The sequence below is a fragment of the Heterodontus francisci genome, chromosome 4, assembly GCF_036365525.1.
Source record: "Heterodontus francisci isolate sHetFra1 chromosome 4, sHetFra1.hap1, whole genome shotgun sequence".
In the NCBI taxonomy this organism is placed as follows: Eukaryota; Metazoa; Chordata; class Chondrichthyes; order Heterodontiformes; family Heterodontidae; genus Heterodontus; species Heterodontus francisci.
In genome coordinates this window covers 50,943,599-50,956,436 of record NC_090374.1, presented here as the reverse complement: position 1 = coordinate 50,956,436, position 12,838 = coordinate 50,943,599, and the positions used below count along the sequence as shown (strand labels likewise).

At 42.8% G+C, this 12,838-nt stretch overlaps 1 protein-coding gene across 2 annotated transcripts in view; it reads right to left on the bottom strand.

The window, feature by feature from the left end:
• Nucleotides 1-12,838, bottom strand: part of poc5 (POC5 centriolar protein homolog (Chlamydomonas)) — a 149,379-nt gene that overhangs the window by 73,062 nt on the left and 63,479 nt on the right. For both annotated transcript variants that reach the window (XM_068029504.1, XM_068029503.1), the window contains one exon: nt 368-576. In XM_068029504.1, the coding sequence (XP_067885605.1) occupies nt 368-576 (209 nt within the window). The remainder of the gene's footprint in view (nt 1-367; nt 577-12,838) is intronic.

Here is a 12,838-nt window from a genome sequence, read left to right as displayed (position 1 = left end):
AGGTTTGTTTTAACAGCAATTCCCCATCAGCACCTCTTAAAATAAATAAATTACTACAACCTTCCCTTGAGCTTTGTTGCTTGAATAGTGAGTGTTACCAATTTGGTACTGGATTATAGAATTTACTGAACTGAGAACTGCAAACAAGTTGCAATAACATGCAGTTTACAAAATGATTACTGAAGTGCCTCTGTCCTAATAATCAATAATGCAGCACTCTCATACGGCTTAGCAATTCCTTTAACCAGCATTCAATGTCGACATTAAAAATGATCAACTTTTTACAGATAATCATAATTCTTTGTTAACCAATTGATTATTGAATATGGTGCCAATAATGAAACTATCTCTAATCAACTTTACTGACCTTGAGGTGGTCACTGGAAGTGTTGAGTATATTTTCTACCCTATCCAGATTTTCAGCTGGAATAGGGAATTGACACACCAGGTTAGACATATCCGGTTTTCTGGACACTGGCGAATGCGAAGGGGCTCTTTCAGAAAAAACAAGTGGTCCAACAGGCAAACCTGTATTTGAGAAAGATGAAACAGGAGTCCTGTTGGGCACTTCCTGGCCTGCAAAATGGAAAGAGAGTAATGTTATATTCAATGGATGCTCTATACACTAAACATATCCAAGTCTGCCAAAACGGAAGAAAAATATACCTAAAGTAATAAAAATGGATAATAAACTGGGAGCCATACACGAGTATGAGTCCTTAAAATGACCCATCCATTTTGCTGGTTTATCAAAATTCAAGCTTCCAAGTAATAACACTTAACCAGTTTACTACAAGATTTGAATCTACAGAAAACAAATGGCACTACACTTCCACTTGGAAGCAATAATCTAACTGTACATATAGACAAAATGTATGCAGCATACTAAAAAAACTTCTTTGGGGATGTCTCATCAAGGAGAATCCCACTGAATAAGTTTGCATTTTATAAATACAGTGACATCACAAGTGTTAAACACATCATAATAGATGTTATATATAGTATGAGTGAAATACTGAAAAATGACATCATAATACAATACCGATCATCATAAATCAAGATAAAAGAAATTCTGGTACACTTGAATTAACACCTATGGAGCAGTGAACTGAGATTTGGCCAAGTTCAAATTTCCACTAAAGATGAAACAGCAGTAATATGGTTTTTGTTAACTGGTGCCCATACTGCAAATGTACCAGTGGAGGAAATGACACTATTGTTGATCACAATTTCAAGGACACCAGAAGAGTTTGACACAGAAATGTTTAGGCCCAACAAGCCCATGCGCCTCTTTTGGATAGATCTTAGCTCAATCTCTCATTATATTCGCACATTATCTTGCTTCTTTAACTTATTGCTACAGCCTACTGCAATTTCTTGCCCTGGTATAAAACCTGGCTACCCGACCCGAACCTGACTACGTGCCGGGTTCAGGTCGGGTCAAAATTCCGAGTCCAGCATTCTGGCTCGGGTCGGCTTGGGCTGGACACTGCTTCCGGGAAGTCATGGGATCAGACTTACCCATGATTCCCCACAACTCCAGCTGCGGGAATAGCCTGCTGCCGGAACAGAGACAGATTCTGGTCGGGTCGGGTGCAAAAAAAAATTAAAGGGCTCGGGTCGGGTCGGGAGCGGGTTGGTAGTGGTCAAATCAGGCCCAGGTCGGGTTGTAATTTTATACCCGAGGCAGGCTTTACCATGGTAACAAGACTATTCTACTGCAATCTTGCTATTCATTTTATTAATGTTTATAATACTTTCCGTAGGCAGGCCTGCAATATTTATCAGCTGGAATTTTGATACTTTGTGTGTGGAGCTGGGTATAGTGATATCAAAGACATATTATAAAGATATATAGGAGATGTACAAAACTCTGATTGGTTGATTGAAGAACTCAGACTATGACAATTATATTTTTCCAGGAAATTTAAAATCAAAGCAAAATAAGTTAGTAGATAAAGTGCATTCCAGTAGTAAACTTAAGTAGCATAGAAACAGAGGAATTGCTAGACAAAAAAAGACCAAGTTCCATCTAGTTCCGCTTACCATTCTGGTATTCATATGATACAAGAGTAATGAGTTAACTTTCAATAGTACTTTAGACTATGTTCTTGAAACTAAAATAAAGCACTTTGAAATTGCTGTAATAGGTTAACTCAGAAATGGATGACAATATTACTGACCCATTGTCAGACGCACCATTTTCAAATAAAATGTTTAAAGATGTTCCATCTGCTTGCTCAGGAGGACGCAAGAGGTCCCTGGTGCTATTTAAGGAGCAGGGCCTCCTCTAGATCGAGGCCAGCATTTCCTTCCTTAACCAAAACCACCAAAAACAGATTATCTGGCTTCTCATTTATGTTTTGTTTATGGGACCTTGTGATGCTGAAATTTGCTCCTGCATTGACCCAATGAGGAAGTAAAAATAGCCTCACCGAGATGGAAAATGGAAAAGAGACATTGGGAGGAAGATGCTATGATTAACCACATCAACTGCTGCAGAGGTCAAGGATGACAATGCGGTGGGAAAAAAAAGTGCACCACAGTCAGTCAGACATTGAGAATGTCTTTTGTGATTTTGGATACGCCTCTCCTGGTGTTATGAAGGCAGCGGGAACCCAGTTGGAGAGATTCAAGCCTGGGGTTTCAGGAGGTGGGCAGTCAACAGGAGAGGAAAACAAGGTTCTGGATTTGTAAGTGACTTGCAAACACAAAAGGAATTGATGGTAGTATTATTTTGGAGGTGAGTGATGACCATTGTTTTGAAAGACGATGAGATATGATAGAGGAAAGGGTTCTATTTACTGTGTCAGGTAGCATGGTCACCATAAAAGGAAGGTTTGCCAAAACAAAAAAACTTCCAGAAAGCAAAAAATGGTTTATATTTACCCGATGTGGTAAAGTTAAAATTTCATAAGATATAATAGAGAAAAATGGCAAACTGCAAAATTCAATTTAATAAATCTATTAAGGTCTACCACCAGGAAAAAAAGTGATCAATGCTGCTAGATTGTCATAAAACTCCGCTGGTTCAGAGGAGAACCCGTCATCCCTACCCAGCACTAACACTGGGTGTTCCTACCCCACATGGACTGCAGCTGTTCAAGAAAGCAGCTCACCACCACCTTCTCAAATCCTATGAACAAATAGGTCTGCTCTACACATGACTCTGGTCCTACTATATGCAGTTAATACTCAAGGTCCCTGAAGTGGGTTAGCAAGTGACTCGGGTCATAAAACAAATTGCCACAGAACAAAAATATTGAACTGAACTGTCAACAACCCAGACATCTGATTAGGCTAAGGTTCAGGCAATTGCAGCCTACTGCTGCTCAGCAACACCTGGAAACTGGTGCCAATGCTGGGACAGCAGCCCCAGAGAAAGGTCAAACAGTCTGACTTAAATCAGATTCAGTCACGTCTATCAGCCAACATCCCAGAATCTACCACCATTCATGAATATGTTCTATCCCACTGACAGGATAATCGACAAGTAATGGGGGCACATTGGCATACAGTTAGGTGGGCTTAATCCTCAAAGTTCTCAACATGGAGTCTAGGGCCCATGAAGATTCATGGAATCAGGTCAAACCTTTTGCTCATTACCACCGATGTTGACCCCTCTCAAGTAATGAATCAATATTCCTCCATATTGAGCACCAATTGAAAAAAAAGCATCGAAGGACACAAGGGCATACAATGTACTTTGGGTGGGAAACTTCATTGCCAACCATTACCAAGTCCCATCTTGGCTACCAAATTGGCCTTATGTCAGGCAATGAAGGAACCAATACAGTGAAGTAACCTACCTGACCTCATTAAATTGAGCCGTTTCAGACATCTCAACCCATAATAAAAATGGCAGTTCAGTTTTCCCTCCTTCTGGACAAGAACAGGGACTGCAGGGAGGATGAGCAAACTGACCACAGCACTGTGGTGTAGGTGTCCATTCAAGTTGTTGGCGGTGGGGGGTAAAAAGGAATGTATTAGTAGTAGGGGTGAGTAAGATTAGGGGGACAGATACTGTTCTCTGCAGCTAAGAGCCTGAGACCCAAAAGCTGTGTTGCCTGCCTGGTGCCAGGGTTAAAAATATCTCCTTGGGGCTGGACAGGAGGAGTTGGTGGGGGGGTTGTGGGGTGGGGTTGCTGTGGTTCATGTAGGTACCAACGACAGGTAGGACTAAGATGTTCTGCTAAGGGAGTGTAAGCAGCTAGGAGCTAAATTAAAAAGCAGAACTCCAAACGGTAATAATCTCTGGATTACTACCTGAGGTACGAGCAAATAAGATTAGAGAGTTGAATGTGTGACTCAAAGATTGGCGTGGGAGAATTGGGTTTCAATTCATGGGGCACTGGCACCAGTACTGGGGAAAGAGGGAGCTGTTCAGTTGGAACGGGCTTCACTTGAACCAAGCTGGGACTAGTGTTCTGGCGAATTGAATAATGAGGGCTTTAAAATAAAAATAGTCTTCAGGGTGGGGGGGGGGGGGGGAGGGGCGGGGTGCTTGTAGGATTTAGAAAAATTGTGAGAAAGGACAAGGCAATAGTGCAGGTTGGCAGTATGTGCAATGATAACCACAGTGCAACAGGAAGGGCCAGAGTTTAGAAGTTTAATACTGTACCAGCCAATAGGGAAAAAATGGTAAAAAGACAGAAGCAAAGGCTCTTTTTCTGAATGCATACCATGCATGCAGCATTTGTAACAAGAGAGGTGAATTGATGGCACAAATAGAAATAATGGCATGATAGCCATTAGAGACTTTGTTGCAAGGTGACCAAGGCTGGAAGCTGAATATGCAAGGTATTTGACATTTCGAAAGGGATAGGAAGAAAGGAAAAGGAAGTGGGTAGCTCTGTTAATAAAGGATAAGATCAATATATGAGTGAGAAATGATCTTGGCTCAGAAAATAATGACGTCAAATCAGTTTGGGTGGAGATAAGAAATAACTCAGGAAAGAAGTCACTGGTGGGAGTAGTTTATAGGCTCCCTAACAGTACACTGTAGGATAGAGTATAAACCAAGAAATAATGGAGACTTGCAAGAAAGGTACCGCAACAATTGTGGGCGAATTTAATCTTCATATAGATTTCACAAATCAAATTGGCGAAGGTAGCCTTGAGGACGAGTTCATAGTGTATTCAGGACAGTTTCTTAGAACAATGCGCTATAAAGTCAACCAGAAACAGGCTATTTTAGACTCAGCAAGCTGAAATGAGACAGGATTAATTAATGACCTCATAGTAAGGGATCCTCTCGGGTAGAGTGGTCAGAACATGATGAATTGCACAGTTTGAGGGTGAGAAACTTGGGTCTGAAACCAGTGTTTTAAACTTAAATAAAGGCAATTACAAAAGGCATGAAGACAGAGTTGGCAAAAGTGGACTGAGAAAGTAGGTCAAAAAGTAAGACGGTAGATAAGCAGTGGCAGACTGTTAAGGAGATTTTTCATAACTCTCAACAAAGATATGTTCCATTGACAAAGAAAGACTCTACAAGAAGGATGGACTATCTATGGCTAACTAAGGAAGTTAAGGATGGTATCAACTTGAAGGAAAAGGCACACATTTCTGGAAGATTACTGGTAGGCCAGAAGATTGGGAAAAATTTAGAAACCAGCAAAGGATGACTAAAAAAGAGAAATTAGAATGAGAGTAAACAAGCAAGAAATATAAAAAAAGACAGCAAAAGTAGATAAAAAGGAAGAGGGTAGCTAAAGTAAATATTGGTCCCTTAGAGGATGAGAATGGGGAATTAATAACGGGAAACAAGGAAATGGAAGACACTGAACAAATATGTTGCATCTGTCTTTATGGTAGAAAACACTAAAAACATCCCAATAGAAGAAGAAAATCAGGGGGCAAAAAGAGAGAGACAGGAACTTAAAAGAATCATTACACTAGAGAAAAAGTAATGGAAATATGAATGGGACTAAAGGCTGACAAGTCCCCTGGCCTGCACCTTAGGGTCCTAAAAGAAGTGGCTGCAGAGATAGTGAATGTATCGGTTGTAATCTTCCCTAATTTCCTGGATTCTGGAAAGGTCCCAGCGGATTGGAAACCGCAAATGTAAAGCCCTTATTCAAAAAAGGAGGGAGACAGAAAACAGGAAACTATAGGCAAGTGATCCTAGCATCTGTCATTGGGAAAATGCTGGAATCCATCATTAATGAAGTAGTAGCAGGACATTTAGAAAAGCATCATAAAATCATGTTGACTCTGCTTAATTGTATGAAAGGGAAGTTGTGCTTGACAAATTTATTAGAGTTCTTTGAGGATGTAGCAAGCAGGGTGGATAAAATGGAACCAGAAGATCTAATGTATTTGGATTTTCAAAAGGCATTCGATAAGGTGCCATATAAAAGGTTACTACACAAGATAAGAATGCATGGTGTTGGGGGTAATATATCAGCATGGATAGAGGATTGGTTAACTAACAGGATAAGTGGCTCAAGTTCAGGTTGGCAAACTGTAATTGGTGGGGTGCCACAGGGATCAGTGCTGGGGCCTCAACATATTTAAAAGCTATATTAATGACTTGGATGAAGGGACAGAGTATAGTGTAACAAAATTTGCTGATGGTACAAAGCTAAGTGGGAAAGCAAGCTGTGAGGAGGACAGAGAGCCTGAAAAGGGATGTAAAGTGAGTGGGCAAAAATTTGGCAGATGGAGTATAATGTGGAAATGTGAAGTTATCCACTTGGTAAGAAGAATAGAACAGCAAAATATTATTTAGACAAAGACAGATTACAGAATGCTGTAGTACAGGAGGGATCTAGGTGTCCTTGTACACTTGAATTGGACGCAGTTCAGAGAAGCTTCACTAGGGCGGCACAGTGGCGCAGTGGTTAGCACTGCAGCCTCACAGCTCCAGCGACCCGGGTTCAATTCTGGCTACTGCCTGTGTGGAGTTTGCAAGTTCTCCCTGTGTCTGCGTGGGTTTCCTCTGGGTGCTCCGGTTTCCTCCCACATGCCAAAGACTTGCAGGTTGATAGGTAAATTGGCCATTATGAATTGCCCCTAGTGTAGGTAGGTGGTAGGGAAATATAGGGACAGGTGGGGATGTGGTAGGAATATGGAATTAGTGTAGGATTAGTATAAAATGGGTGGTTGATGGTCGGCACAGACTCGGTGGGCCGAAGGGCCTGTTTCAGTGCTGTATCTCTAAACTAAAGGTTGATTCCTGGGATGAAGGGGTTGTCTTATGAGGTAAAGTTGAGCAGGTTGGACCTATACTCATGGGAGCTTAGAAGAATGAGAGGTGATCCTTTTAAAAGAATTTAAGATTCTGAGGGGGCTTGATAGAGTAGATGCTGAGAGTATGTTGCCCCTTGTGCGGGAATCTAGAACTATGAGGCACAGTTTCAGAATTAGGGGTCTCCCATTTAAAATAAAAATGAGAAGGAATTTCTTCCCTCAGAGGATCGTTAATCTAAGGAATTCTCTACCACAGAAAGCAGTGGAGGCTGTGTCATTGAATATATTCAAGGCTGAGCTAGACAGATTTTTGATCTACAAGGAAGTCAAAGGTTATGGAGGGCCAGCAGCAAAGTGGAGTTGAGGCCACAATCTGATCAGCCATGATCTTACTCAATGGGGGAGCAGGCGCGAGCGGCCAGATGACCTACTCCTGCTCCTATTTCTTATTTTACACAAGACCAAGCTTTTCTTTCACAGTAACATCACCCTCCATCATGTATTGTGGTACAACCATAAGTGGAAGAGATTCAGGATATACAACAGCCCAAAACAGGATCGTCATGAAGCACTGAGGCATCAACAGCAGAAATCCATACCATTACAATCTGCAAGTTCAAGGCCTGAAATACCCCCGATGCATCTATCACCATCAAGCTAAAACACCAATCTTGGTTCAATGGGGAGTGAAGGGCATGCTAGAAACTTCACAGCACACCATAGAACAGGACACCAACCTAGTGAAGCTACGACAGCAGATAGTTACTGCATGGTAAATACAAGTAGCAGGTTGCGGACAGAGCTAAGCAGGTTTTCCATACAATGCACCAACATTTTCAGATATATGTATGGCTAATCAGTTGGGAGTGAGGGAGGAAGAGGAGGCAACAACTCAATGAACATCCCCATCTTCAACCAATAGGCATCAATGGCAACTTGGGAAAAGAGGAGAAAATAACATTTGCCTGCTTTAAGGAAAAGTGACTTGGTAGATTGATTGGAAGAATTTGGATGTAGTGATAAGAAAATTGGATATGAAATTACAAACTATCAAAAGTTTCATTAAAAATAAATGTTTACTTTGATATATTAGTAGTGGTCACAGTTCTGGAAAGCCCAGTCAGTGCAAGGGAAGGGATGCAGGCACAAGGCTGCAGATTCTCAGAGCATTTACTATAATGCTCAAGTCTACACTTGGTTGATTATGTTAAAACGTGTCTGCTTCCCACATTCACAGCATATTGAGCTCTGCCATGAATCTTGTTAGCAATTAGTGTCTCTGGAAACAAACACACAACATGCCTTAGAATGGAAGAGCATATCCTTCCAGCCACTGAAGGAATAGTTCCATGTGTTTAAAATCCACATGTGGACATATTTTCAGTATCCTAATTCAAAACAGAACTATGTTTGGAGAGGCAGTTAACAACTTTTGATTCCAATATTGAGAAACTGAGCACATTGCAAGATAGAACTGTAAAAGGATACTGAAAATTCAATAACCCGACAATCAGCTTAGCTCAGAGAGTAGCACTCTTGCGCAAGGTTATAGTTTTCAGTCCCAGAAGCAGAGCATATAGACCTATATTCCATTGCAGTACCGAGGGAGTGCTGCATTGCCAAAAGTATTGCACTTGGGATAAAATGTTAAACCAATGTGAAAATACTATATGTTAAAAATACTAGCACACAATTTGAAGAGCTGCTAGGACTTCTTTCAATCTTCAGGACAACATTCAAAGAACAGTACAGCACAGGAACAGGCCATTCGGCCCTCCAAGCCTGCTCCGATCTTGATGCCTGCCTAAACTAAAACCTTCTGCACTTCCGGGGACCGTATCCCTCTATTCCCATCCTATTCATGTATTTGTCAAGATGCCTCTTAAACGTCGCTATCGTACCTGCTTCCACCATCTCCCCCAGCAGCAGTTCCAGGCACTCACCACCCTCTGTGTAAAGAACTTGCCTCGCACATCCCCTCTAAACTTTGCCCCCCTCACCTTAAACCTATGTTCCCTAGTAACTGACTCTTCCACCCTGCGAAAAAGCTTCTGACTATCCACTCTTTCCATGCCGCTTATAACTTTGTAAACCTCTATCATGTCGCCCCTCCACCTCCGTCGTTCCAGTGAAAACAATCCGAGTTTATCCAACCTCTCCTCATAGCTAATGCCCTCCAGACCAGGCAACATCCTGGTGAACCTCTTCTGTACCCTCTCCAAAGCCTCCACGTCCTTCTGCTAGTGTGGTGACCAGAATTACATAGAACATAGAACATTACAGCGCAGTACAGGCCCTTCAGCCCTCGATGTTGCGCCGACCTGTGAAACCACCTGACCTACACTATTCCATTTTCATCCATGTCTATCCAATGACCACTTAAATGCCCTTAAAGTTGGCGAGTCTACTACTGTTGCAGGCAGGGCGTTCCACGCCCCTACTACTCTCTGTGTAAAGAAACTACCTCTGACATCTGTCCTGTATCTATCACCCCTCAACTTAAAGCGATGTCCCCTCGTGTTTGCCATCACCATCCGAGGAAAAAGGCTCTCACTATCCACCCTGACCAACCCTCTGATTATCTTATATGTCTCTATTAAGTCACCTCTTCTCCTCCTTCTCTCTAACGAAAACAACCTCAAGTCCCTCAGCCTTTCCTCGTAAGACCTTCCCTCCATACCAGGCAACAGCCTAGGGGCGGCACAGTGGCGCAGTGGTTAGCACCGCAGCCTCACAGCTCCAGGGACTCGGGTTCGATTCCGGGTACTGCCTGTGTGGAGTTTGCAAGTTCTCCCTGTGTCTGCGTGGGTTTTCTCCGGGTGCTCTGGTTTCCTCCCACAAGCCAAAAGACTTGCAGGTTGATAGGTAAATTGGCCATTATAAATTGTCACTAGTATAGGTAGGTGGTAGGGAAATATAGGGACAGGTGGGGATGTTTGGTAGGAATATGGGATTAGTGTAGGATTAGTATAAATGGGTGGTTGATGTTCGGCACAGACTCGGTGGGCCGAAGGGCCTGTTTCAGTGCTGTATCTCTAATCTAATCTAGTCTAAATCTCCTCTGCACCTTTTCCAAAGCTTCCACATCCTTCCTATAATGCGGTGACCAGAACTGCACGCAATACTCCAGGTGCGGCCGCACCAGAGTTTTGTACAGCTGCAGCATGACCTCGTGGCTCCTAAACTCAATCCCCCTACTAATAAAAGCTAACACACCATATGCCTTCTTAACAGCCCTATTAACCTGGGTGGCAACTTTCAGGGATTTATGTACCTGGACACCAAGATCTCTCTGCTCATCTACACTACCAAGAATCTTCCCATTAGCCCAGTATTCTGCAATCCTGTTACTCCTTCCGAAGTGAATCACCTCACACTTTTACGCATTAAACTCCATTTGCCATCTCTCAGCCCAGCTCTGCAGCCTATCTATGTCCCTCTGTAACCTACAACATCCTTCGGCACTATCCACAACTCCACCGACCTTCGTGTCATCCGCAAATTTACTAACCCACCCTTCTACACCCTCATCCAGGTCATTTATAAAAATGACAAACAGCAGTGGCCCCAAAACAGATCCTTGCGGTACACCACTAGAAACTATACTCCAGGATGAACATTTACCATCAACCACCACCCTCTGTCTTCTTTCAGCTAGCCAATTTCTGATCCAAAGCACTAATTCACCTTCAATCCCATACTTCTGTATTTTCTGCAATAGCCTACCGTGGGGAACTTTATCAAACGCCTTACTGAAATCCATATACACCACATCCACGGCTTTACCCTCATCCACCTGTTTGGTCACCTTGTCAAAAAACTCAATAAGGTTTGTGAGGCACGACCTACCCTTCACAAAACCGTGCTGACTATCTCTAATGAACTTATTCTTTTCAAGATGATTATAAATCCTGTCTCTTATAACCTTTTCCAACATTTTACCCACAACCGAAGTAAGGCTCACAGGTCTATAATTACCAGGGCTGTCTCTACTCCCCTTCTTGAACAAGGGGACAACATTTGCTATCCTCCAGTCTTCCGGCACTATCCCTGTCGACAATGACGACATAAAGATTAAGGACAAAGGCTCTGCAATCTCCTCCCTGGCTTCCCAGAGAATCCGAGGATAAATCCCATCTGGCCCAGGGGACTTATCTATTTTCACACTTTCCAAAATTGCTAACACCTCCTCCTTGTGAACCTCAATCCCATCTAGCCTAGTAGTCTGAATCTCAGTATTCTCCTCGACAACATTTTCTTTCTCCACTGTAAATACTGACGAAAAATATTCATTTAACACTTCCCCTATCTCCTCCGATTCCACACACAACTTCCCACTACTATTCTTGATTGGCCCTAATCTAACTCTAGTCATTCTTTTAATTCCTGATATACCTATAGAAAGCCTTAGGGTTTTCCCTGATCCTATCCGCCAACGACTTCTCGTGTCCTCTCCTTGCTCTTCTTATCTCTCCCTTTAGATCCTTCCTGGCTAGCTTGTAACTCTCAAGCGCCCTAACTGAGCCTTCACGTCTCATCCTAACATAAGCCTTCTTCTTCCTCTTGACAAGCTCTTCAACTTCTTTAGTAAACCACGGCTCCCTCATTCGACAACTTCCTCCCTGCCTGACAGGTACATACTTATCAAGGACACGCAGTAGCTGCTCCTTGAATAAGCGCCACATTTCGATTGTGCCCATCCCCTGCAGTTTCCTTCCCCATCCTACGCATCCTAAATCTTGCCTAATCGCATCATAATTTCCTTTCCCCCAGCTATAATTCTTGCCCTGCTGTATGTGCCTGTCCCTGCCCATCGCTAAGGTAAACCTAACCGAATTGTGATCACTATCACCAAAGTGCTCACCAACTTCTAAATCTAACACCTGGCCGGGTTAATTACCCAGTACCAAATCCAATGTGGCATCGCCCCTGGTTGGCCTGTGTCATACTGTGTCAGAAAACCCTCCTGCACACACTGGACAAAAACAGACCCATCTAAAGTACTCGAACTATAGTATTTCCAGTCAATATTTGGAAAGTTAAAGTCCCCCATAACCACTACCCTGTTACTCTCGCTCCTGTCAAGAATCATCTTTGCTATCCTTTCCTCTACATCTCTGGAACTATTCTAAGTGTGGCCTAACTAAAGTTCTGTACAGCTGTAGCATGACTTGCCAATTCGTATACTCTATGCCCGACCGATGAAGGCAAGCATGCCGTATGCCTTCTTGACTACCTTATCCACCTGCGTTGCCACTTTGTCACCTGTGGACCTGTACGACCAGATCTCTCTGCCTGTCAATACTCCTAAGGGCTCTGCCATTTACTGTACACTTCCCACCTGCATTAGACCTTCCAAAATGCATTACCTCACATTTGTCCGGATTAAACTCCATCTGCCATTTCTCCGCCCAAGTCTCCAACCAATCCATATCCTGCTGTATCCTCTGACAATCCTCATCATTATCCGCAACTCCACCAACCTTTGTGGCGTCTGCAAACTTACTAATCAGACAAGCTACATTTTCCTCCAAATCATTCATATATACTACAAACAGCAAATGTCCCAGCACTGACCCCTGTGGAACACCACTAATCACATTCCTCCATTCAGAAAAACACCCTTCCACTGCTACCCTCTGTC